At 43.9% G+C, this 27,422-nt stretch overlaps 1 protein-coding gene across 1 annotated transcript; it reads left to right on the plus strand.

Annotated features, from left to right (window-relative positions):
• The first annotated feature begins 871 nt into the window (after positions 1 to 871).
• On the plus strand, positions 872 to 12,772 carry Dleu7 (deleted in lymphocytic leukemia 7). Its single transcript, XM_052733000.1, has 2 exons — positions 872 to 1,414; positions 11,896 to 12,772. Exons 1-2 carry the CDS (start codon positions 992 to 994, stop codon positions 12,100 to 12,102), a joined length of 630 nt encoding a protein of 209 aa, XP_052588960.1. The 5' UTR covers positions 872 to 991; the 3' UTR covers positions 12,103 to 12,772.
• Positions 12,773 to 27,422: the final 14,650 nt, after the last annotated feature.

The following is a 27,422-nucleotide window of genomic DNA, read 5'->3' on the forward strand; positions in this document are numbered from 1 at the left end:
GATCATTGGATTCTCCTTACAAGAAGAAAGCAGGAAAAAAAGAAAAGATGCTTTCTGGGATAGTTTTCCTCACTATTCCCTCCAAATGCCTTTAAAAACAACAACCAAACCAAACCAACCCCTCCCCCCTTCACGAAATAAAACAAAACAAAAACACTGATGACTGCCAATCTAAAAAGATTAAAATTAACAGTCCTTTCACATCACTTAAAGGAGACAGCCATGTTTGGTGTAATTAAAAATGGGTATTTGTACAGCTGTCCTGAGGTTCATGCAGAAGAGGATTGACCTTTGACCTTGCTGCCTGAGTCCTTCCGCACAAAACAGTCAACTCTTCCTTTGTGGTGCCAACTCTTTCTCCACGCCATTTCTGCATACTGGGATGTCAGTACCTGCGGGAACTGAGCAATAAGGGCTGAACTTTAAAATACATTGTCCACATATTTTGTCTGGGAGTCTGCAAGGCCTGAAGACTAGTTCTAGGAGTTTCTGAAAATACCCCCCGGGAAGGGAGGGGAATCCAACAGTCTCCTTTGTGAGTTTGGCGGGAGCTCTGGGCACTTTGGCTCTCGGTGGTACCCCATGGCCGGGGCCTCCCCTGCCTTAAGCGGTCCTAGGCTGGCATCCTTCTGGGAAGAAAGGGGCGGGGTATCTGGGGATAGATACATCCGCACAAAGAGCGCTTTCCCCACCAAAGCCCTGAGAGGCGGAAGAAGCAGAGCTCAGCATCTGGCTGATGTTCAAGCGCTCACCCAGCAGGCTTCAGGCAGCTTTGGGTCATTTTGAGCCCATTCTGCCTGAAACTGAATGCCGGGGCAAGCTCGGGTCACCACCTGCGGGCCGGGGGCGGGGCGGGCCACACACGCTGAGGGACGTGGAGGCCGGGGGGAGAGCCAGGAGTTAGAAAAAATGTGACCCTGCGACCCCAAACGCCGCTAGGCTCCCTCTCCTGCGCTCCACCTGCTCGTCCTCACACAGCTGCCAGCCGGCCATGGCCAGCCCTGCGCCCTTAGTGGCTTCCATCAGCCACCAAATGGTGGCTCTGCAGACCCTGCAGCTGCTACAGCAGGAGTGGGGCTGGGGCGACGGTCCTAGCGCCCCCGGAAGCCCGCGCGGTCAGGACCACGTGCCCGTCGCCCAAGCTCGTCGCTCAGGCCAGATGCGGACCCGGCGGGGGCTGGGACGCGGGGGCGCGGGAGCGCGGAGCTCCCCCGAAGCAGGCGGGCTGCGAGGCGCAGAGGGGGGCGCGGAGCTGCTGCCCTTCCCCCGGGACCGCGGGCCCTGCACCTTGGCGAGGATGGCGATGCGCAGCGCTCTCGCCCGCGTGGTGGACTCGACCTCGGAGCTGGTCAGCGTGGAGCAGACTCTGCTTGGGCCTCTCCAGCAAGAGCGGCCCTTCCCCATCCACCTGAAGGTGAGTCTGTCATGCCTTCCCCTTGGCCTGCAGTGGCTGGATGGAGTGAATGGGGCCACAGGGGTCCAAGCAGGGTGTGGTCAACCTGCTGTGGGCGGGGGAAGAGGGCAAAAGGAGACAAGCACGGAGGACTGTCATGTGGGACAGAGAGCCTGAGAACCAACCACCTGGGGTGCGCCTGACTAACTAGACCTGGACCAGGACCAGTGTGTGTGTGTGTGTGTGTGTGTGTGTGTGTGTGTGTGTGTGTGTGTGTGTGTGTGTGTGTGTGTGTGTGTAGGGGTTAGGGTGCAGGATGAGGAGCAGAAGCCTTGTCAAGACCTACCTGTCACACAAATAATTTTTCTACCTGTAGAAGTCAGCTGCCGCTACCTCCTCCTCCAAGCCTGTAACCTTAAGTACACTTTAAGTCCCCAGTTGCATATATTATGATGGCATCATCCACGTTTATTTAAAGTTCCTTCACACTCGTGAATCACAATAGTTTTTCATAAATCCAGTTCCTCACAGAGTGCAGAGACCTGACAGAGAACCTAAATCCTCATAAAGTGGGCTGAGGGCAGGTAGGTGGTCCCGGATATTGACAGGCTTGCTAACAGTAACAGGGACTCCTTCTGAGTCAGCTTGACGTGTATGGGGGGTAGAACTGGGAAGAGGGCTGAGGTAAGCTGGGGTCTAGGGTTTTGGGGTTCGGTCCTGGCCTTACGGTTAACTAACCTAATTGTGTTGGTTAGATTTTATTGACTTGACACAAGCTAGGGTCATCAGAGAAGAGGGAAATTCAATTGAGAAAATGCCTCCTTCAGACTGATGGTAGGCAAGTCTGTGGGGGCATTTTCTGGACTAGTGATTGATGTGAGAGGGGAGTGGAGGGGAGAGCCCACAACCCACTGCACAGTGCCACCCTTGGGCAGCTGGTCCTGGGTTGTATAAGAAAGCTAGCTGAACAAGCTAGTAATCATGGTTCCTCCATGGACTCTGCTTCAGTTCCTGCCTCAAGTTCCTGCCCTGACTCCTTCATGAAGGGCTGTAAACTGTAAGCTGAAATAGACCCTTTCCTGCTCAGGGCACTTTTGGTCACTGTGTTTATCACAGCAATAGAAAGCAAACTTGACATTGTCTTAAGGTCACAACTTTTTTGGGACCTGCTGGCTCTCAAGTTGTGGCCAGGAGCATCATCTTATCTAACCACTTGGGAGTCCAGAGGAGATGCGGTGTTGAGGAGAGCTTGGTACATTCCTTAAGAGTTGATGCTGTTCTTATTCTACATGCCAAAGTCTGGAAAACATGCACTATATTAAGTTGCATCATAGGCTGTAAAAATTCAAATCAAACATCACCAAGCACTGTCTGATGCAGGGGTGTCTCTCTCTCTCTTCCTTCCCCCGCCCCAAGAAAACATTTAAATTCTGCCAATGTGTGACCCATCATTGGCTGTGAATTACATACTAATTTCATTGAGTTTAAGTTATAAAAGAATGTGTATCTCAGAACTGATGAAATTTCAAGTGCTGTGCAATATTAAAACACATTAGAAATACATGTGTGCAATAGTTGCTTTGGGGTCACTATGACCAAAAGCCTGATGGAAATACCTTAAAGAAGTAGAGGTTTATTTTGGCCTAGCCTTCGCCTCTTTTCCTCTTTGATGGCACTGGGAAGTGAACCCAAGACCCCAAGCATGCCAGGCAATAACTCACCCACTGAGTTGTTTGCCCAGTGACAGATTAATTTTGGCTTACAGTTGCAAAGACATTTTGGTGCATCCTCTGGAGGAAGGAATGGTGGAAGAGCTTCTTGGTGGTTGGACATCATGGGAACTTGTAAGCAGGGAAGGGGATGGGTGGGTGAGGGCTAGGAATGGTCTTTAGTCTTCAAAAGCCTACCTCCACCACATAGGCCCCACTCTCTAAAAGCTGTACAGCCCTAACCCAAGTAGAGTCATTCACTGGAGAACACTCAAAACAGGAGCCCATGGTTGTTTTTCATATACAAGCCGTAGCAGTGTGTTGGGGAATATTAGTTTAAGATGTGTTACATTTGTTTATGCTGTGGAATATTTGCTTAATGATGCAAAGATGTGTTGCATTCTTTTATGTTGCGTTTGTTTGACTCTGTAAAGCTGTGTTACTTTGCCTGTCTAAAACACTTGATTGGTCTATGAAAGAGCTGAATGGCCCATAGCAAGGCAGGGGAGAGAAATAGGCGGGGCTAGAGGGCAGAAAGAATAAATAGGAAAAATCTAGGGAAGAGAGAGAAGAGGAGAAATGAGAAAAGGAGGAGAGGATGATGCCAGGGGCCAGCCATCCAGCCATGCAGCCAGCCAGGGAGTAAGAAGGAAAGAAAGAGATATAGAATAAAGAAAGGTAAAAAGCCCAGAGATAGTTAAAGAGAAACGGGATAATTTAAGTTAGAAAAGTTGGCTAGAAACAAGCTAAGCTAAGGCCGGACATTCATAAGTAAGAATCCATTTCCATGTATTTATTTGGGAGCTAGGTGGTGGGCCCTTAAAGGGTAAAAAACAAACAAACAAACAAAAAACCCAACTACAGCAGTGTGATGTCAGACATGCAGGACACAGACAGACTGGCAGCTAGAGAGGCTGAACAATCTGTTTTGTCAAAGGTAATCTATGAAGGCTGCTTGGGGAAGCAACTTCTTTCTTCTTTTCTTTTTTAAAAATGACTGTTTGCTTTCCACATGGGAGCAGAGGGGCTGTGTGATTCAAACCACAAGCATTGATGTGGCTGCAGCTGCAAGGAGTTCAATTTGGAAGAAGGGCAAAAGTGATTCTGGACACTTAGGACCGGGCAGGGGTAAGGCCTGCATGGCATTCTATAGCCATAGAAAATACTAGAGAGATCAGTCACAGATGGGGAGTTTCAGTGTGAGTCAGGTCAGTGGTGATGTTCTGAGGCTGCTGGAACAAGAACCCTAATGCATTGGCACTGAGGTTGTGGTAGTTTGTTCAGTACAGTGGCCACATATCCTCGGTAATCCTTTAGACATTTCTGGGTGACGTAAGGTCCTACGCACACTCTACCCCTTTCCAGGTCTTTATCTAGATCTTACTCCTCTTCTGGGAAAATTGTCGCCAATGGACTAAAATATCTTCCTTTCCCTCGAACTATTTCATTTGTGTGTGTGTGTGTGTGTGTGTGTGTGTGTGTGTGTGTGTGTGTGTGTGTGTGTGTGTGTGTGTTGTATGTTGTGTGTGTATGTGGTATGTGTGTATGTGTGGTGTGTGTGGTATGTGTGTATGTGGTGTATGTGTGTTCATGCTGTGTGCATACATGTACAGGTGGAGACCACAGATCAATGTCAGGTATCTTCCTCAGTTTCTCTCCACCTTTTTTTTGAGACAGGGCCTCCAATTAAACCTGAAACTCACTAGTTTGTCCAGATAGGCTGACTAGTGAGTCCCAGGGATCTCCTTGTCCCTGCTTCCTCGGCCCTGGGATCTGAAGGGTGTTACTACTCACCTGGCGTTTTGTTTGTTTGGTTTTAACGTGGGTGCTGAGGATCTGAACTCTGGTTCTCATGCTTACCCAGAAAGCACTGCGCTGACTGAGCCGTCTCCACAGTTCTTCCACCCGCCTTTCTTATCGTCTCAGACAAATCAACAATCAATGTTTCCCTCCCATGGGTTCTTCCTTGTCCCACTGAAGAGAATCCTACTTGTCCCTACTCATGCTTTCTACAGAGAAGAGTACTCAGCCCTACGGAATACACTCTGTATTTTCCTATAGGTACATTATGATTACGTTTAATCTATAAATTAGGTAAGTAAGAGATTAACTACAATAACAGTAAACTAGAACAGTTAATAACCATGTATAGTGATAAGTCATGTGAACACGCCCCCTCTCTAATCTTGTCGCACTAGGTTCACCCCTGTGGTGGCCTGGAACAATGCACTGTCTGTGTGTGGTGAGGTGAATGACAGAGGCCTTATGACTGACAGAAGGGCCTCTTGAACACAAGCTCTGTCAATGTAGTAACCTGGGCAGAGGGCTGATTAATGTCCTGGGCAAGGTGCAAAGGGCCATTGCAAGAGTAAACCACACTGCGATACTGCTGAAGAAATCAAAGTTCGTGGTTGTCAGTAGTCACAGCTAGGAGACTGCTTGTTCCTTGAGACAAAAATGTGCTTTTGTGGTCCACCGGCTAGTTTATTTACAGTTTTATAATAGTTTATAGTGGAAATGACATGAAAGCTTTCTGAAATGAAACTTCGGGGAAAGAGGCCAGAAGGTTCTAAAACAGCTCTGCTTGGCTACTGGGCAGGAACTTACATGGGGTTTGATCTCCATGAGCACACCTGAGTCATTTGGACTCTTCACAAAAGTGCTTTTCACTGGACTTTCCTGCTGTAAATGGTGCCATACCCAAAGCTAGAGCATGAGGAGGCTTCATTATGACCCACCACAAGTAAAAGTGCTGAATTTCCTGTAGACGATGGACTCTTTATGGTGATTGGTACACACCCAGGTTCCACACTGAGTATTTCATTGATGCACAGTGACAAATTTATGTGAGCATGGCCTTGTGACCTTGGAGTTGCAAGCCAGACTCTAACGAGCAGGTGAGGTTGGGGAAGTTCCCAGTCTTCCTCTCTGGCAGGAAACACCATTCTCATTCCACTGACATACGTGCTGTGGAGAATCCTAATGGGTCTGGGGCCATGTTTGTTGTTAGCACTGCCCTGGGTTGCAGAAGAGGAGCTGATGTGCTGGCGAGGCAGATGTTCAAGGACAAGGTGTTGCCCCAAGAAACCCAGGAGAGGTTTCTTTTCTTCTTAAGTGCAACATGGCATAGATGGGATAAAAGGCGATGGCACCGGGGTGGGAACGGGCCCAGTCCTCCCAGACGGATGCCAGGAGGCATGTCTCCTCCAGAGTATATGATTTCTTTATCTTCAGTGCTGTGTCTCTGAAGATCAATAGTACTATTTTTTTTCTTGTTTCTGCCTCTGCCTCCGTGTATATCTCTGTCTCTGAGGCACAGCCCGCTCACCTTTGTCTTTGCCTTCCTGTCTGCCTCACTTCCTGTCCTTCCTGCTCTCTGTAGATACTGTTAGGAAGGGATGTAGGGGGAAACAGGAAGAAAGAGGCTTGTGAGGTCATTGGAACTCTAGCTTGGGCTGTGACCATCTTGAAGAGAATGAACGTCATTCTGACATCAGTAGGTTGCCAACCAAAGTTATGCAGATCTCTTACGTGACTTTGGAGGTGGCATGGCAGGTAAAAACATCACCTTAGGGGCTTGTGGCGATGGATCAGTGGTAAAGTGCTTACCCTGCACATATAGGCTCTTACCTTCATCCCATGTGAAAGATGATAGTGTGTGTCTGCAGTTCCATCCTGGGAGGCAGAAACAGGAGCATCCCTGAAGTTTGCCAGACAGCCAGCTAGTCTAGCTGAATCAATGAGCTCCAGGATCAGTAAGAGACTTGGTCTCAAAAAAGAATTGGGAGGGGCTGGAGCGATGGCTCAGAGGTTAAGAGCACTGGCTGCTCTTCCAGAGGATTTGAATTTGATTCCCAGCACCAACAGGGCAGCTCACAACCCTCTATCATTCCAGTTTCAGGTTATCTGACAACCTCTTTTGGCCTGCATGCATGTACACAAACATACATGCAAACAAAACATCCACACACATAAAATATAAATATATATATTTTAAAAGTAGAGGGGTAGGGAGATGGCCTAGTCAGGAAAGTGCTGCACAGGCATGGAGTAGACCTGAGTTCAGATCTCCAGAACCCACGGAGAAGCCAGGCAGTATGGCATGTACCTGTAAGCCTAGTGCTTGGCTGAGTAGAGACAGGCGATGCCTGAAGTCCATTGACCTGCCAGTCTAGCCAAACTGATGGGTTCAGGTTCACTGAGACCCCAAAATAAAGGTGGAGAAGGACTGAAGAAAGACATCTAATGTCAACCCTGGCCTCTATGTATTCGTGAATGCAGATCCACGTGTACACATACACACTAACAAATAAACACTGTACACACAACACTCATAACACACACACAAAGATAGTGATTGACATCGATCTCTATCCTCCTTCACATTTGCACACCCACATGAACATGTACTTACATCCATTTATAGGTTGTTTAAGCATTACCTGCATTTAAGAGCCTGTGACATCATATTGCACTTATGGATTTATTGCCCATCAATGCTGCTTTCAGAAAGCAAGCCCTGAATAGGCTGGCTCCTGCTGACAGATGCCTCCTGTCTTTAAGCCTTCAGTTCTGAGAAAAGTGTTTATTTTCAGTAAGATCCTGAAAAGGGCTTAACTTCTCCTTTTTTATGGGCATTATAGGAGCAAAGAACTTGAAGTCATACTTCTTTTCAGGTTTTAAAAAATACTGTTCAAACATTCCAGACGTATGCATTATTAATAAACACAATATATGATGCAAGAAGGCCCTAGGGCAGTGGTGTTCCTAAGAGACTTCCTTCATACTGAATAAGAGCTCAGAGCTGAGGAAGAGAGCATGCCCCTGGGCAGGCCACTGATTAGCAGGGGTGGCTGTACACAGTGTAGACAGTTCTCTATGCCAGCTATCATTAATTATATTTTACAGATGAGAAAATGCATATTCCATAGGTAAAATGGATTGTCTGAAGGTGACCTGTCAAAGGGCAGAGCCAGAGTGTTGATGGCAATTGCTTTGCTCCTGAGAGAATGGGCTCTGTCTGCTCAGAGGGAGGCCCGTCCTGACCCTCACGAAGGCCTGATGGCCGTGCTGAGTGACATATTCACAGGTGCTGGGAATCAGTATGTTATCTTTGGAATCTTTGGAGAAGGCTACTGTTTTATCTATTACAGGACAGACTTCTGCTAATAATAAAAATAATAATAATAATAATAATAACAGTTGTTTTTAAAAAGACTTTTAGACTGGACATTTGGCTTAGTGGGTAGAAACCTTTGGCATGCAAGCCTTACAATCTGAGTTTAATCCCCCAAACCTGTGATGGAAGGAGAGAATGGACTGCCAAAAGCTGCTCTCCCTGCAACCTCCACATGCACTCGGGCATGTGTACATCAGTGTGTGCACAAACACACATATACACATCATGATACACTTACCACAATGATAAATCAATGAAACTGTAATCTTCTTAAAGTAGTTTCGTTGTGTGAGCATGGGTTTCTCTAGTGTATCTGAATGAATTTTTGACAGGAATGCATGGGGCACAGAGTAGAAAGGACTCACCCAGCTTAGTAGGGACCCTGGACTGGGCATTGATTCTAAGTGTGTAAAAGTCTGTTCTCCAATGTCTGCAATTTTCCCATGGACCTCTGCCGTGTCCCATGTGGCTTGGGTCCAGGAACCATGGTTGGGAGTGGTGAGAGAATAAACAAAAATTACACAGATACCTGTAGAGCTGAAGCTGCTGGTTGCCTTCTTCCGCCTCAACCTGGAAGCTCAGCATGTTTATTAGGTACAGCACAGGGGGAGGAGTTAGCTAGTCCCATCTCTGTAGGCAAGCAGTCTCAGGCTATACATATCTGGAGGAAGAATTTGCAGTTGATAGTCTTTGCACACACTGACCAACGGTCCATAAACACTCATATATATGGACCCCGGAGGAGAGCTTTGCTACCCATCTTGAGCTTGGTTATTGTGGGTAATGGCTTTGCCAATTGTCCCATGAGTCCAAGGCCTTGGGAGTCCTCCACAGGCCATGTCCATGTCAAAACACACACTCACTCATGGCTTCCTCCTCTCACTGCAGAGCTTATCAATTTTCATTGCATGTTTGGATAGATGATCATGTGCCCATTCTCCCCACTGCATTATCAGCTCTTTAGAGACAGGAAAACATGTCTCCTTGACTTTATCCAGTGTAGTCAAGTCACATAGCTTGATGCACATTTAAAATAATTTTGCTACTTTATTAGCTGAGTTAAACAGGGCTAGATTGATACCCCACTAGGTTAATCAAGACATGGGAGGGGAATCTCATTGCACTTGAAGAGGTCAGTGGTGCCTTCAGTTTGGGCCGCTGTAGCCATGGTCACGTTTCATAGGCAGAGTCTGAATTACAGAATGCTTTAGGGGCTCCCCCAACTGTTTTCAGTTGCTTGTGTATGTGGTTTTAACTCTGGCAAAGTGCTCAAAGTGCTGTAGGATATTGCCTCATTTGGGGGAGCGTCTGGGGACTTCCTCTATAACAGTCACAGGAGAATATGGTTTGTCATCGAATGGAAGGCACTCAGAGGGAGATCGTGGCCAGTATTGATCTTGTGTGTTTCTACTGAAAGCCACAAAGCATTTAATGAGCCTTAACCTCCTGTCTTGGGATTCCAGTCTTCCCCAGCAGGAGCAGCGTTAAGTTGATTGAGGGCAATGATGGGTGTACTCAGAGTTGGCATTCAGCCCTTCTAGAAAGAAAGAGATCAACTGTTTTATTTCCTCCCTCTACATCCCCCTCCCCGGAGTAGGAGTCCCATGGAAAGTCAATTCCCAATCACTTGTTTTCGTTGACTGTAACTGTATTTTAGAAAGGGTTAAAAGAAAAGACTGTACTAGGCTAATCAAAAAAGAGACCTTGCAGAGTTCACCAGACCTCTGCAGTTTGCCCAGGCCATTGGGAACCAGCTGGAAACCTCTATGATTTCACCTAAAGATGCCCTATTTGAGTCTTTCCATAAGTAAATGTGAAATCAACTTCAGGTTTCAGATCCATGGGTTTATTTTACTTTATTATTTTCATATTCTTTTTTGTTGTTGTTGTTTGTTTTTTTATTTTGAGATAGGGTTTCTCTGTGTAACAGCTCTGGCTGTCCTGGAACTCCCTCTGCAGACCAGGCTGGCCTCGAATTCACACGCAGAGATCTGCCTGCTTCTACCTTCGATTGCTGAGATTAAAGGCATGCGCCACCACTGCCCCAGCTGGGTTTATTTTTCCAGGCATTTTAATTTGGGTTAGGTATGAACAGGCGCACATCATGACCATCATGGTAGGGAGCATGGCAGCCCGCAGGCAGGCACAGTGCTGGAGCAGTAGCTGAGAGCTGACATGTTGAGACAATAATGATGAGGCAGAGAGAAGGAGAGCTAACTGGGAATGCTGTGACCTTTTGAAACCTCAAAGCCCACCCCCAGTGACACACCTCCAACAAAGCCATGCATCCTTATCCTTCCCAAACTATTCTACCAACTAGAGACCAAACATTCAAATATATGAGCCTATGGCGCCATTTTTCTTCAAACCTCCCACTCCCCAACCTTCCCATTGACTCTTAGCCCTTCTTTCCATTGGTAGGAAGTGGGGTGTGGTAGCATTTTATGCTTTCCCCCCAAGCTATTGGGTTTAATTATTTGCTTAGGAACTTTCTGTAATTTTTTACTTATGCATGTAGGTATTTAAGTCTGCATATCTTTCTACTTTCCACAGTTTTGATGCAATGTTTCTGTGCATGTTCTATATAAAGTATTTCAAAGTCCTTTTTTTTTTGGTAGACCTATGAATTATTTAGAAGTGCTTTTTAAACTCATGTATGTTTGGGAAGATGCGCTGCCTCACTGATTTCTCCCTGCTTGTGCTGTGCTTTTTGTGTGACACAGACTTCCAGATGTGTTAAGATATGCTCTGTGATGATATGCTGGCATCAGATTCCACAAATATTCCACACGTGTTTCAAAACAACTCTGTTTGATTATTTCCATTGGTTCAAACTAATATTTTCCAATTTGTGTAGTATATGTTGCATGGTTTATTTTGTTGCATGCTCTACCAGTTTAGGCTTTTTAAGTTTTTTGAGACTGGGATCTCACTGTGTAACCCAGGCTGGCCATTCTGGAGGCCACGTCCATTGCATAGTAAATTCTATTGTGGAATCCTGAGCATGGTAAATACCAAACAGTAAGAACACAAGCTATTTATGTATTTGTCACGGCTCTCTTAGGAATAAGTAACAGAAAATTGGCTTCAGCTAACTTCAGTAAAAATGGCTGTTCGTTAACTCAGCTAGATGAGAAGTCCTGGAGTTCCCTGCTGGATCCGTATAGTCAAGAAAGATTATTAGAGTCAGTCACTTTTAATCTCCTTCATCTACCTTTTTGCTTTGGAGACATCCTCATTAGTACTTTGTTCTACAGGTTACAAAATGTTTCCAAGTAATCCTGGTCAAAGAGAGCTTCTCTCTTCCAGTCTAGTAGCCGTGGGACCAGTGGCATTTGTGATCACCTGTACCTGACCAGTCACTTGACTGGGTGTGGTCACTCTGTCTATCTCTGTTCAGGTCACTTGACTGGGTGTGGTCATTTTGTCATTCCTGATCAGTTCTGATCTCATGGACCTGGAGGTGGGATTGGGTCAGCTTTGGTCAAACCACCCTCCTATAGCTAAGGATGGAGAGAGTGGTTCTTGGAGAAAAATCTGGACATCAGGCAAGGGAAGCACAACCAATGTCCCATCATCACTCTGACTTCCCGCCTGTTTGCTGTTCATTGCAGGACAGTGTTGAGTTTAGAAACATCTGCAGTCACCTGGCTCTGCAGATTGAAGGACAGCAATTCGACAGAGACTTGAATGCCGCCCACCAGTGCCTGAAGACCATAGTCAAGAAGTTGATCCAGTCACTTGCTAATCTCCCATCGGATGCCCATGTGGTGGCCTGTGCTTCCTTGAGACAGATCTTACAGAATCTCCCAGATGTATGAGCGTGAGAGACAGCCAGACTGCAGCTGGCCCTGCTGAGAAAACCGGATCCTTCACCTTCCTAAACAACTAGCAGTGATGGGTGTTCATGTTCCCAAAAGGACTTGATAGTTCTTGTCTACATCTGCCCAAGAGCGCCTGGAGCCTTCAGCATTGTAGCATGCGAGTGCACATATTTTTAAAGTTGTAGTGTATATTTTTTAAGTATGTTAACTTACGGCTGATTTTATGACTGAAATATATTTCTCTTTGTGGAGCTAATTGGATTGTATATATGTATATATTTATTAACCATATTAAGCATTGGTTTTGACTGAATGATATTTGAATCTATATTTGTATTATTGTGGGGCTCTCAGGCTTAATATAGACTTGTATAGTAGAAGGACCATGGCTCTTCACATTATTTTGAGTGAATGGGACATTTGGGCACTGACTCATTCTGTTTGTTGGACACTCCATTACACGCAGTGACAGTGCTCTTTACTCATAGGTGGCAGTCATTGTGAGCCCAGCCCTGTCATTTGTAATTTACCAGGAAGAGTTGCTTCTAAACCTTGTATCATTATGTACTGATCTGTGCACATCATTTAAAATGATGGACTGCGGGGCACCAAGCTTCTACGATATGTAAATACACGTACATACTATTAAACTCTCAATGTGGAACCATCTGGCTTCTCTTACTGTTTCTAAATGTTCCAATTGAGATAGCAAAGTGCTTCGAAGAGAAGGTGGGAGTGGGCAATCTAGCAATTCTCGTCACACAATCCAACATTTGGATCTGCAAAGAGAGGGTGGTTCCATTATTATTTTTGGTAACAATTATCTACACATGCTTTCTATTGTTCAATGATGACTATACCTGAGCTTAAAAGGGCCTTGCTGTGACGTAGAAGTCTGTTGTGGAAGCAGCGCCAGGTTAGAGGAAGGAAGACCATAGTATATATGAGTGGCTTGCTTTTGAAAGAATTAATAACTGGGTCTGAGTGGTGAGGTGTATCTGTCTAAAATAAGTGTTAGTAAGAAGCAAAACCTCTTTTATTTTTCATACAATATATTCTCATCACTGTTTCCCTTCCTTCATTTCCTCCCAGATAAAACATAAAATCATAAACTGTAATGTAGCTGGTGAGTTTCTCTCCAGCTCCCACCAAGCCCTGCCAGTCCTGGAGCCCACTTATAAAATAAACACACCGACTCTTATATTATTTAAACTGCTCGGCCATTAGCTCAGGCCTACCATTGTCTAGCTCTTACTCTTATACTAAGCCCATTTTTGTTAATCTTTATGTTGCCATGTGTTCCGTGGCTTTACCTGTTGCTTCTACATGACGCTTCCTGGACGGCAGCTGGTATCTCCCCTCTCTGCCTTCCTGTCCTTTCCTTTTTTTTCTCTGTTAGTCCTGCCTATACTTCCTGCCTGGCTACTGGCCAATCAGTGTTTTATTTATCAAACAATCATCCACAGCACTGTAATATACACGCAAAAGACCAATAAGATAAAAAACGCCCAAAGTAATATGAGGCAAAAAAAAAAAAATCTCCCAAAATACCATTGAGTTTGTTTTGTGTGGCCATCTGCTGCTGGACACTCTATTAAATGTGGTTTATATCAGTGAGACTCAATGGGAGAAAGCCACTTTTTCCTTTGTAAGAGATTGTCAGTTGAAGATAGCTTCTTGGTTAGAGATGTGATCATCTGTCCACTTTCCTCTCTCAGTGTTGGGACCCCATCTGACTGTGTAGACCTGTGTAGAAACTACTCACGCTGCCACAGTCCCTGGGAGCTCCTATGTGGTCAGTCCTGCTGTGTCTGGAAGACACTTTCCTTCAAGTCCTCCATTCCCTCCAGTTCTTAGAATCTTTCCCCTCTCCTCTTCCCCATATTTCCCCAAGCCCTGAATGGAGAGGTTTGGTGACGATACACCGTTTAGGACCGAGTGTTCCAAAGTCTCTGACTCTCTGCACAACTCTCTTCAGCTGTGGGTCTCTGTATTAGTTCCCTTTCTACTACAGGAGGAGGCTTCTCCGATGAGGGCTGAACTAGACACTGATCTACAGGTATAGCAGAATGTTGTTAGGAGTCATTTTATTGCTATGTTCCTTCAGAGAAGAGTAGTATTTGGTTTTCTTTTAGGTTCCTGGCCTGTCTAGTCTCAGGTTCTTAGCTACCCAAGCAGTAACAAGCATGGGTTTCATCCATGGAAAGGGTCTTAAATCAAATCAGATAGTGGTTGCTTATATAACATTTTTTTTTGTACCACTATTGCACCAGCACACCATATAGTTAGGTCACCATTATAGATTGCAGGATTTTCAGCTGGGTTGGTGTTTACCTTTCGCCTTTGGTAGTGTGCAGAGTACCTTTCAGTACCATGAATACTAGTTTTTTCCATATATGCCCAGGAGTGTGTGCTGGCTAGTTTTATGTCAGATTGACACAAGCTATATTCATCTGAGAGGAGGGAACCTCAATTGGGGAAATGCCTCCATAATATTGGGCTGTAGACAAACTTGTAGGGTATTTTTCTTAATTAGTGATTTATGGGTATCCTAGTTAGGGTTACTATTGCTGTGATGAATCCTCCTGACCAAAGCAACTTGAAGAGGAAAAGGCTTATTTGGCTTACACTTCCAAATCACTATACATTATCCAGGGAAGTCAGGTCAGGAACTCAAGCAGGGCCGTGGCAGGAGGAATGCAGAGGCCATGGAGGGGTGCTGCTTACTGGCTTGCTCTCATGGCTTGCTCAGCCTGCTTTCTTGTAGCCCCAGGACCACAGCCAGGTGGAAGTATTCTCTAGGCAACTTGGAGAGGAAAGCCAAACAAACCCTTTCTTCCCCAAGTTGCTTTGGTCATGATGTTTCATCACAGCAATAGAAATCCTAACTAAGACAAAAGTTGGTACCAGGATTGTGGGATATTGCTGTGACAGCCAGGATTGTGGGGTTATTGCTGTAACAGACCAGGATTGTGGGGTATAACTGTGACAGACCTGGCCATGTTGCTTTGGGGAGGTTGTGGAAAGACTTTGGAATCTTTGGGATAGAAAAGTCATTGAATGTTGAGAACTTATTGGGTTGCAGGAGGATAGACAAATGTTGAAAGCAGTGCAAATGATGGAGGCCTGGCTTGTGAAATTTCAGAGGGAAGAAGACTCTTCCAGGCTTTTTGTGTGAAGAATTTGTGGTGCCTGGTCAGCTGAAGCTGAGGAATCAGCTGTGATTGACAAGAGAACAGAATCACTAAAGTGAAACCTCTGCTTTGCTGGGATAATGGATGCCCATCAGCTGGGGCTGAAGAACTAGCTGTGATTAAGAAGAGACCAGCATCACAGAGGTGAGGTCTTCTAGGAAGTGTTTCCTGAGAGTATTCTGGAGGTGGCCTAGGTGTGACTTGGGCTGGCAGCCAAATTTGATACTGTGTAAGTGCTGTGGGTTGTCCTTCTGTACACTGTGAATATGTGTTTCTCTCATTGGTTAATAATAAAATTGTTTTGGGCTATAGCCAGGCAGAATAAAGCTGGGTGGGAAAGCTAAACAGAGATACAGGGAGGAGGGTGTAGTCGGGGCAGACGCCAGCCAGACACAGAGGAAGCAAGATGAATAAAGGTACTTAGCCACATGGCAAAACTTTGATAGGAATTATGGGTTAATTTAAGTGTAAGAGTTAGTAACAAGCTTGAGCTAATGGCCAAACATTTATAAATAATATTAAGCCTCTGAATGGTTATATGGGAACTGGCAGGCAGGAGAATACCCTTCAGTTACATGTAAGAGTCTCCCAGGTGGCACTGGCTTTAAAGTTATGAAGGGATCATGGAGAGCAGCTGAGGCTTGGCACTGTGAGAGGCCAGCTACTGGTAAAGGTGGGAGTGGGAGCCTCAGGGTTGAAGGGGTCATGAAGAGAATTTGAGGCTTGACACCATAAAGACAGCCCAGGAGAGGCTATTGTTGAAAGTGTAGCCCAGTAGCAGTAGGGACTTTTTAAGTTTTAAGACTTTTTATTGTGATGTCTTTATTATTGCATATTGTGTGATCTTGGGGGTTACCAAGAAAGAGTGGTTTTGGTTTAATGATGACATGTTTGTGTGTCGATTGTACTGGATAGTTTCATGTCAGCTTCACACAAGCTCTAGTCATCTGAGAGGAGGGAACCTCTCAATTGAGAAAATACCGCCATAAGATCCAGCTGTAGGGCATTTTCTTAATTAGTGATTGATGGAGGAGGGTCCAGTCCATTGGGTGGTGCTACCTTTGGGGTGGTGGTCCTGGGTTGCTGTGGGATGGTCTGTATGTCAAATGTGTTGCTGATTGGTCAATAAATAAATCACTGATTGGTCAGTGGCCAGGGAGGAAGGATAGGCGGGACAAGGAGGAGAATAAAGCTGGGAAGTGGAAGGCTGAGTCAGAGAGACACTGCCAGTCGCCATGATGACAAACAGCAGGTGAAGATGCCGGTAAGCCACGAGCCATGTGGCAAGGTATAGATTAATAGAAATGGATTAATTTAAGCTATGAGAACAGTTAGCAAGAAGCCTGCCACGACCATACAGTTTGTAACCAATATAAGTCTCTGTGTTTACTTGGTTGGGTCTGAGTGGCTGTGGGACTGGCGGGTGAGAGAGATTTGTCCTGACTGTGGGCCAGGCAGGAAAACTCTAGCTACACTGGGTTCTGTATGACAGCAGGCTGAGAAAGTCATGAGAGCAAGCCAGTAAGCAGTACCCTTCTATGGCCTCTGCATCAGCTCCTGCTTCTGGGTTCCTGCTCTGTTTGAGTTCCTGTACTGACTTCCTTTGATGATGAACAGTGATGTGAAAGTGTAAGCCAAATTAACTCTTTTCTCCCCAAGTTGCTTTGGCCATGGTGTTTCATCACAGCAATAGTAACCCTAACTAAGACAAGTGATATAGCTGGATCTTGGGGTAGATCTATTCACATCTTCCTGAGGAACCACCACACCAATTTCCATAGTGGCTGTACAAGATTGCATTTTCACCAGCAGTGGGTGAATTCCTCCTTTCCCACCCCCTACAAGCATGGGATGTCATTTGTTTTACTGCCCTTGGCCCTTTTGACTGGTATAAGATGAACTCTAGGGTAGCTTTGATTTGTGTCTCCATGATGACTAAGGATGTTGGGCATTTGTTTTTCAGCCATTTGTATTTCATCTTTTGAGAACTCGCTGCTTAGTTCTGTACGTGATTTTATTTAATTGGCTTATTTGTTTTCTTTATGTCCAGTTTTTTAGTTCTTTATATATTTTATATGTTAAACCTCTGTCAGCTGTGTAGTTGGTTAAGTTCTTTGTCTATTCTGTGCCTGATGCTTTGACCAAATGATGGTACTCTTTGTCATATGAAAGCTTTTCAGGCTTATGAGGTCCCATTTATTATTATTAATTATTGTTGGTCTTAGAGCCTGTACCATTTGTGCCCTGTTTGCAAAGTCTCCTCCTGTGACAATGAGTCCAAGACCATTTCCCACATTCTGTCCTGTCAGATTCAGGGCATCTGATCATATGTTGAGGTTCTTGGTCCATTTGGAATTGAGTTTTACACAGGGTAATTAAGATGAATCTGTTTGCATTTCTCTGTATGCAGCTGTCCAGTTTGACCAGCACCATTTATTGAAGATGCTATCTTTTTTCCAGTGTGTATTTCTGCTTCTTTGTTAAAAATCAGGTGTTCGGGCCCTCTATTTGAGTCAATTGAATATGTCTATTTTCATGCCAATACCATGCAGTTTTTATTATAATAACTCTGTAGTGCAACCTAAAATTGGGGATGGTGATACCTCTAGCAGTTTTTATTATTCAGGATTGTTTTAGCCAATCCTAGGTGTTTTGTGTGTGTGTGTGTGTGTGTGTGTGTGTGTGTGTGTGTGTGTGTGTTTTTCCAACTGAATTTGAAAATTGTTCTTTCAATATCTGTGAAGAATTGTGGAGGAATTTTGATGGGATTGAGTTTAATATGTAGATTGCTTTTGGGAAGACGGCCATTTTCACTCTATTAATCTTACTGATCCATAAGCATGGGAGATCTTTCCATCTTCTGGTATTTGCCTCAATCTCTTTCCTCAGTGTTTTAAGATTTTTATTATACAAGTCTTTAACTTTCTTGGTTAGAGTTAACCCAAGATATTTTTGATGCTATGTTGAAAGGTATTGCTTCCCTGATTTCTTTGTCAGCCTGTTTGTCATTTGTATATAGGAAGAACACTGATTTTTGTGTGTTAGTTTTGAATCTTGCTACTTTCCTGAAAGGGTTTACCACCAGTAGAAATTACCAGATACAGTTTGTAGGATCATTCATGTATAAAATCATATCATCTGCAAGTAAAGATATTTTGACTTCTTCTTTTACTATTTGTAACCCCTTGATCTCCTTCAGTTGTCTTACTGCTCTAGTTAAGACTTCAAGTACTGTATTGAATAGGTATGAAGAGAGTGGACAACCTTTTCTTGTTCCCGATTTTAGTAGAAATGCTTTCATTTTTCTTTCCATTTAATATGCTGTTGGCTGTGGGCTTGCTGTGACTTGCCTTTATTATGTCTAGATATGTCCCTTGTATTCCTAGTCTTTCCAGAACTTTTATCATGAAGGGATGTTGAATTTTGTCAAAGACCTTTCCTCACCTAAATAAATGATCATTTGATTTTGGTCTTTCAGTCTGTTTACATGGTAATTACATTTTTTTTTGATTTATATATGTTGAAATATCCCTGTATCTTAGGGATGAAGCCTATTAGATCATGGCAGAAAATCTTTTTTATGTGTTCATGGATTCAGTTTGTAAGTATTTTGTTGAGAATTTTTGCATCAATATTCATAAAGGAGATTGGTCTGTAATTTTTATGTTGTCTTGTTATATTGTTTAGATATCAGTGTTATTGTGGCCTCATAAAATGAATTAGGTAACATTCCTTCAGTTTCTATTTTGTAGAACAATTTGAGGAATATTAGTGTTAATTTTTCTGTGGTTGTTTGACCAGGAATGGCCCCCATAGGCTCATATATTTGAACGTTTGATCATTCAGGAGTGGTGCTACTTTGACAGGGATTAGGAGGTGTGGCCTGGTTGGAGTAGGCGTGGCTTTGTTGGAAGTGTGTCACTGGGGGTGAACTTTTGTGTTTCAGAAGCCCAAGCCAAGCCCAGTTGTCTCTCTTTCTCTTCCTGCTGCTTTTGGATCCAGATGTAGAACTCTCAACTACTATGTCTGTCTGCATGCTGCCATGCTCCCTGCCATGAGGATAATGAACTAAACCTCTGAAACAGTAAGCCAGCTCCAATTAAATGTTTTCCTTTTTAAGAGTTGCCATGGTCATGGTGTCTCTTCACAGCAATAGAACCCCAGCTAGGGCAGAAGTCGGTACCAGGACTTTATGTGTGCTGGGTAAGTGCTCTACCTCTAAGCCAAGCCCAACTCCAGAACTCCTTTTTCTTCTTCTTTTTCTTTTCTTCTTCTTCTTTTTCTTTTCTCCTTCTTCTTCCTTCTTCCTTCTTTCTTCTTCTTCTTCTTCTTCTTCTTCTTCTTCTTCTTCTTCTTCTTCTTCTTCTTCTTCTTCTTCTTCTTCTTCTTCTTCTTCTTCTTCTTCTTTGAAAGAGAGTTTCTCTGTGTAGTTTTGGTGCTTGTCCTGGAACTCACTCTGTAGACCAGGCTGGCCTCGAACTCACAGAGATCCATCTGGCTCTGCCTCCTGAGTGCTGGGATTGAAGGCATGTGCCACCACCACCTGGCCCAGAACTCCTCTTTAAAGGCAGGCACATCATCATCTGCAGGCAGCCTACTCCATTTCAATGAATCATTTTCTTGATGAACAAGGTTATTTTTTTTACTCTTATTCTAATACATATTGAATATTTTTGCTTTTTCTATCTGAGCTTGTGTTTTCCCCCTTCACTTTGTACTGTGGTTCCCAGAGATGGATTAAAATTCCATTTATCCACTGTCCTTCTATTCCCTTTGGGTCACCCTTCTAGAAATGGCTTCCTCCTGCCTTAATTTGTTTGGAGCACAGTTCATGCTGCACTTCTGGTGCTTATCGCACATTGTCTTTAACAGTCTGGCTAATGGGCACATCTGTCCCTGCGGTCAACCTTCTGAGGGCAGGAATCCTGCATTTCTGCGTCTGTTGCACAGCAGCAAGTTCTGAGGGTCCTTTGGTCCTTGCTGTCTTTTTACACCTCCCCACCTAACACTGAGCTTTGGAGTCATCTCTCCTGTCGGTATTTATGACGATCATTTACCTGCACACATCTGTACATGTACATTGCCTGCACATGCTGCCAGGTCCCTTTGTTCTTTTCCCAGGAGCCCTCAGTGCTTTTGCTGCTAGCAGAGAGGACTGAACCTACCTAAGTATCTTATGACTAATTGTATGTTAAAATGATAATGGTTTGCACGTGTTGGGTTGAATAAAATGGGTTATTAGAGGAATTAGGTATAAGAATGCTTGCTCTGAAAGCAAGAGGGCTGGTGTTCAAATCTCCAAATACCTGTATAAAAGCCGGGTACAGCTATGAATGCCTGCAGCCCCTTCAATGGGGAGCAGTGACAGGCTGGTCTTGGGAGCTCACTGGCAGCGAGCCCAGCCAAAACAGCAAGCTTCAGGTCCAGCGAGAGATCCTATCTCAGAAAAGATGGTAGAAAATGATCAAGGAAAACACCCCATGTCCTCCTTTGGCCTCTGCATCCCATGCACGTGCACCCCCCATACTACATAAAGATGCCATGCACAAACACTGCACACATATGTTATATAATTAAGCGTACCTTTAAAAGAAAACTTTCAGTATGGTTACTAGAAAACACAAGCCTCCATAAGCAACTTGCATTGTACTTCTATAGTGTGGTACTGTTGGAGGAAATTCAAGAGACAGTTCACTGCTATCTTCAACTGTTCACTGTCTGGAGGCAGGGGCACACTTTCTCAAGCTACCTTCCTCTGATGTCCTCATTCTCAGCGTGTGGCTTGGCTTCTGAGCACACAAAGATAATGAACAACCATTGAATGGGCATGCTTACTGTCTTACTGTAGAACTACCAACCCTTCCTCTGTACCCATACACTCTGAGCTCCCTTCTGCCTCTAGGAGGATTTGTCCAGATTCCACAGTTGCTCATGCCCTGGTTTTTTCCCTTCCCACACACTCACCAGCTTTCTTCTTGCACACATCTGCATGCTTCTTTAATAAAAAATAGTACCCTTTGTAAGATTGCAGCTCAGTGGTGGCATGCTTGCCAGCATGTGTAAGGCCCTAATTTCAGTCCCTAGCAACATGCATGTATGTGCAGGTACATAAACATCCAAGTACACACACACACACACACACACACACACACACACACACACACACACACACAAACACACACACGTCACTCTCTGATCAATTATTTCTGCTTCCCCTCCCTCTCTCCTCCCTCCCTCTCTTCCATTCTTTCTTTCTTTTGCATTGCTCCTCTAATGGTTTTTATATGTATTGATTATGTTGCCATAACTAAATGGGGCAGGTCTCCAAAAGATATATTTGTATCCTAATAAAGGGAACCTGTGAATATTATATTAAGGTTATTGTGATGAGACTGGGGTTATCTGAGTGGGACACTGAATGCCGCTCCATGTTTTTATAAGCAAAAAGAAGAAGACAATATAGGTAGGAAAGAAGGAGACTGTGCTTCTAAAGGTAGAGATTGAAGTGGCAGGCACACTGGATTGTGCTACCCCTGGGATGATGGTCCTGGGTTCTATAAGAAATCAGGCTGAGTAAGCTATAGGGAGCAAGCCAGTACACATCACCCCTCCGTGGCCTCTGCATCAGCTCCTGCCTCCAGGTTCCTACTCAGTTTGAGTTCCTTCCTTGGCTTTTCTCATGCTTTGGAACTGTAAGATAAAATAAACCTTTCTCTCCAAGTTGCTTTGGTGTTTTATCACAGCAGTAGAAACTCTAAGACACACAGTTTCTCCCCAAAGTGGATTGGCTTCCTCAACTTAAATGATGGTCTTCAGTGGATAGGCAACCACTGAGATTCGTGTTAGACAGAATATTGGACTGCAAGCATCAAATCTTTCACATCTTAAAATCCCTCTCAACAGTTGGCCCCCTTTCCACATTTCTTCCCTCTCTAAGTGCCAGATCCCCATGCAGTAAATCTATCTGAAATAATGATAAATCCCGAGGATCCATGAGTTTCAAGACATGTGATTCAGTAGAACTCAACCGAGAAGTTGAGTATCACCTGGGGGCTCTTCATCGGGGAGCACAGTGTTCCATGTTATGACTAAAGACTCACCACAGTCCTGGCATTACTAATCCCAATGTCACTTCCTATAGAAAAGCTCATGTCTGCTTTGTGCTTACAGTCCTAAGTCAGGAGATACTTCCAAGGCTAGAAGAAACCTTTCCTGGCACAGAAGGTCTCACTAATTCTTCCCGCCTGGCTTTGATGAAAACTAGAATGATCATGGTTTTACCTTCATTTTTGTAAAGATGGATTAGGAAAAGTCTGTAGAGCGTAAGGGTATCTGGCAGAAGAGCAAATTCCCAGTGAGCCCAGAAACAAGTTGCAGAGAACAGTTTTGGCTTCAGTTGGTACAAAGGAGACTCTGCAAAGTCTCTTTCCCTCCTCTTGTGTGGACGTAGCTCAGAATGTAACTTGAGAGTGTAGAGCACAGCAGAAGCTTGGAAAACACGGAGCAAGGCATGAGGGACGCGGGTAGAAGAGCCCTGAGCATGGAGGGAGGGTGGAGAGGGGTGAAAGTATACAGAGGAGGCTGAGGTTGTAACCCAAACATGAAGAACACGGTAAAGTGATTTGGGAAATGTGTGTGTTGGGGGTACCATCATCTCCCCTGCTAGGATCATTACACCAGCCTGGTTGGTTTTAGACTCCCTCTAATGAAAAGCATCATGCTCCCACTTTCTAATGGCCTGGAAACCCTGGTGCCACGAGGGTTCTTGGAAAAGCAATCACAGGCAAGCCTCCAAGCTAGTTTTCTCTCATCTCTTAATCCTCAGTCTTCTCTCAGCCCCTCTCTGTCTCTTGGAGCGTCTTGTGCAGAATTGTAGCCAAAGGCATTCATAAGACTGAATTGCATTATGATTTTTACATCTAAATATTCTTTTATGCATAAGTAATTTTAACAGATGTTGGTCTCTGGTTCTTTTCCTTCACTTTCCCACCTATTCTCTTGCCCCGCTGCCCAGTCTCAGGTTTCATGTTATTTGGTAGATACTTACTTGCTGTGACTTTCAGAACTGAACACTCTGTATCCAGGGCAGGAATGCTATTTCTACTTACACTGGATGAACATCATATCCAGGGAGAATGTGAGCACCTTCTGTCCATTTTCTCACAATTTTGACTGAAGTAAAGGAGGGGTAAGAATGAAATAAACCTTGTTTGTATAACTGTCCTCACACTTCTGTTTAGTTAAAGTTAAACCTGCACTGTTCTATATTTTGAATTTTACATTTTTTGTAGCATCTTAAGAATATTAGCTGGGAGGTGGTGGCGCACATCTTTAGTCTCAGCACTCAGGAGGCAGAGGCAGGCAGATCTCTATGAGTTCGAGACCAGCCTGGTCTACAGAGAGTTCCAGGACAGCCAAGGCTATTCAAAGAAATCCTGTCTTGAAAAACAAACAAAAAAAAAAAAAAAGAAAGAAAGACAGAAAAAAGGGGAAAAGAAAAAAGAAAAAGAAAAATATTATCTGTTTTCCAAACCAATTAAGAATTTTCCATAAAAGAGAGAAACTTCTCTGCTTAGTAGAATCAAGCATTCTCAAGGAAATGGTGCTATAATTTCCGATTATTACCCTGAACAATGTTTTGCCATTTTCCTTTAGACTTGCTGTGAAAGAAATGCTGTCTCCATCAGCCACAAACATTCACAGATTCACATGGACCTGAGGTAGGCATCCAGAGCACTGCTCAACATCCCCACCTTACATGATCATGGAACTATTGCAAGCCACTATGCCCTTTACATACACAGGATAGCAGGCTGTCGTTTCCTTATGCCTTGGTGACTGAGTTGTCTTAACGGTTGATCTAACCAACATGGAATAACTGATGATGAATCAATAGCAATTTGGTAGGTGTGTGTGTTAGTGTGTGTGTGTAATTTCCTGTGTCAACAAACAAGTGATTTCCCACTGTTCTCTTTAATTTTCTTCCCCTAATTTAGTTGATTGAAATACAGGTTGAAAAGATCTCTTGAGAGCAGAGGATCTCTGTTAACAGTGTGTGTAGCTATAGAAACGAGAAGCTTCAGAGTGACATGCAGCTCTAAGCAGTGATTAGATAGCTCACATGTCCTCAAATGGGCTTAGCAGTGAGTAAGTACTGCTGTATCCTATTTCCAAAGGGGCTTTTAACTTTGAGCTATAATATTTGATCAGTTTATCACAAATTTCAGGTGTTTCTCTGGGACAAAGGGCAATACCTCCCAAATCAGTATGGCGGCATGTTTCTCAAATAAACTACTTACTGGTGGTTTTACTACTTCACAGAAGAAATGGCAAAGGCATCAGGAGAGGAGAAAAAGATGGGTAGATCAATAATTGATGGGTAGGTGAGTGGATGATGATCGGATAAACAAATGGATGGATGGAAGGACAAATGATGAAGATGGATGGATGGTCTTCGTGGATCAACTTTTCCAGACTGAGACTAGATTGGGTTGTAGAAAAAAGCTAAGGCCCCATTGAGTCAGCTTCTATTTGCTTAATATTATTCTTTGCAATGTCAGTTTCTTCAAAGAGTTTTTGTGAAATCTATTAATAGTATTCATAGCCAGATAATTCTTCAGTCTTTAAATTCTAGGTACTGTGGTGATGTGAATGAAAATGGTCCCCATAGGCTCAAATGTTTGAATGCATGGTCCTCACTTGGTAGAACTGTTTAGGAAGGATTAGGCAGTGTGGTATAGCAAGAGTTTTCCTTTCCAGGTCCTGCCAAGCCCCGGCAGTCCCATAGCCCACTTATAAAATAAACATACAGACTCTTATATTATTTAAACTGCTTGGCCATTAGCTCAGGCCTACCATTGACTAGCTCTTACTCTTATGCTCAGCCCATTTCTGTTAATCTATATGTCACCACATGTTCCATGGCTTTACCTGTTGCCTTTACATGCTGCTCCCTGGACAGCAGGCTGGCATCTCCTCCAGACTTCCACCTCCCAGCCTCTCCTCTCTGTTTGTCCCGCGTATCCCATACTTCCTGCCTGGCTACTGGCCAATCAGCATTTTATTTATTCACAACATACAGGACATCCCACAGCAGTGTGGCCTTGTTGGAAGAGGTGTGTCACTTGGGGGTGGGCTTTGAGGTTTCAAAGTCTATGCCATTTCCAGTTAGCTTTCTCTTGCTGTCTTGTGTCTGTGGGTCAGTGGGTGAGCTCTCAGCTACTGCTTTAGTGCCGTGGCTGCCTGATGCCATGCTCTCTGCCATGATGTTCTTGGACTCTAACCCTCTGAAACTGTAAGCAAGCCCCCAATTAAATGCTTTCTTTTGTAAGTTTCCTTGATTGTGGTGTTTTACTATGACGATATAAAAGTAACTAAGATAGTAACAAAAATGACTACCATCAAAATCTTCCATAAAACCAAAGTGAAAGCATTCCCTTGTATTATCCATGTGAGGATTCCTCTTCATCAAAACCCATGCCACAGGCATCATGAACTTCACGTTTTCAAATGTGGTTCTGTTCTTTTATGTTATTTTCAGATTTTCATCTCACCAGCGACTGTTCAAAACACAGCGGTAACTGACTTCGCTCCACTAGATGCAGAGCTAGCCATTTCCGTTTCTTATGCTGTTTTTGAAGTTGAAACTAGATTAAAAAGTATTGTTTCTTTGATTTCCTGCCAGATGTGACTAGTGCCCCTTTGCTAATCTAAAAAGTTCCCAAGTTGACGTTCAAATATATACCACCTAAGACTCCATGTTTGTGTTTTATATTATTCTATGTATGAAATATGTGGCCTAGGCTTTTTTTAATATAAGTGATTACTTACTTAGAAGTTCAAAAAAATAGTTTGCTGTTCATATTGAAGAAAACAAATATTGGGAAGAAAGCACTTAGAGCTTTTCAATCTAATCTTATAGAGACATTTAGCATAATTTATAAGAAATAAATACACTATGTGAATGAATTCTATTTCTTAGGATGGCTAGGCTGTAGAATATAACCTTTGTTTATTTTACTATGTAATCTAGGGTCTTCAATTTAACATTTTAATCTAAAGACCTCTATACTTTACCTTAAAGCACTTCTGTGTTGAATAAAAATTCCAATACCAAAAATTCCTGTCCAAGCCTGCCTAGCTCCTGGAGTCTACAGGTAATAGGTCCCCAGTCTTTGAACATTTGGCCCAAACTTCCACCACTCAATCAGCTCCTGGTGCTGTCAGACATGGGCTGCTCCCAACCTTGGTCATAAAAGCTTCTTTTTGAAGCAGGTTGTGGTCAATAAGGAGATGTTCCAGTGCTGAGACTAGGAGATGAGGAGAGCTATGAAGTGCTGTCTTTGGGGCATGCCATGGCTATAACAATTCTGAGCTAACAGCAGCTGTGGTTACCTGCCTAAGATCAAGCTAGCCCAAACCCCATAATGGATGGGGTAGATGACCTCCAGGTTCTGCCCCTTATGGAGGAGCTTTTGGCAATGCTGAGGAAGAGAGAATTGTTCTTTCTCATGGACATGACTACTAACATGTTTCTATTGCCCCAGTGACCAGCCCCATACCCATGCACATACAGGCAGCAGGAAAAAGACATGAAATCTGTAAGAGGCTGTGTTGGGAGAATATGGGAAGAGCTGGAGGAGAAAATGGGTAAATATGATCACATTTCATTTGTGTACATATATGAAAGTCAAAAACAGAAAAAAATTAAAATGCCAGCAAAGTGTAAGGAGTGTGTGTGTGTGTGTGTGTGTGTGTGTGTGCATGTATGCATATATAAGAGTGTGCATACATGTGCAGGCCCTAGGTCAACCTCAAGTGTTATTCCTCCAGAGTCATCTACCTTGTTAGTTTTGAGACATTGTCTCACCAATTAGTCTAGGCCTGCTGGCCAGAGAACATCAGGGATCTGCCTGTCCTGCCTCCCCCATACTGGGAATATAAGTGCACCATCGCATCCAGTTTTTAAAGGTAGGTTCTAGGGATCAAACTCACTCCTCCAATAATCAAGGTAAGAACTTTGCCAAGTGAGTTATTTCCCCAACCCTCAAGGACTTTTAAGTTATCTAAGAGAGGATTTTGAAACTCAGGTTTCTTCCCCGGGTGTCCAGCATCAGCTACATC

The sequence above is a fragment of the Peromyscus californicus genome, unplaced genomic scaffold (assembly GCF_007827085.1).
Source record: "Peromyscus californicus insignis strain IS unplaced genomic scaffold, ASM782708v3 Scaffold_12__1_contigs__length_115047231, whole genome shotgun sequence".
Taxonomy (NCBI): domain Eukaryota; kingdom Metazoa; phylum Chordata; class Mammalia; order Rodentia; family Cricetidae; genus Peromyscus; species Peromyscus californicus.

Coding starts and splice junctions, on each gene's coding strand:
- Dleu7 (XM_052733000.1), top strand. CDS start 992: ATGGCCAGCCCTGCGCCCTTAGTGGCTTCCATCAGCCACCAAATGGTG. Junction 1,415..11,895: donor CCTTCCCCATCCACCTGAAG/GTGAGTCTGTCA, acceptor TGTTCATTGCAG/GACAGTGTTGAGTTTAGAAA.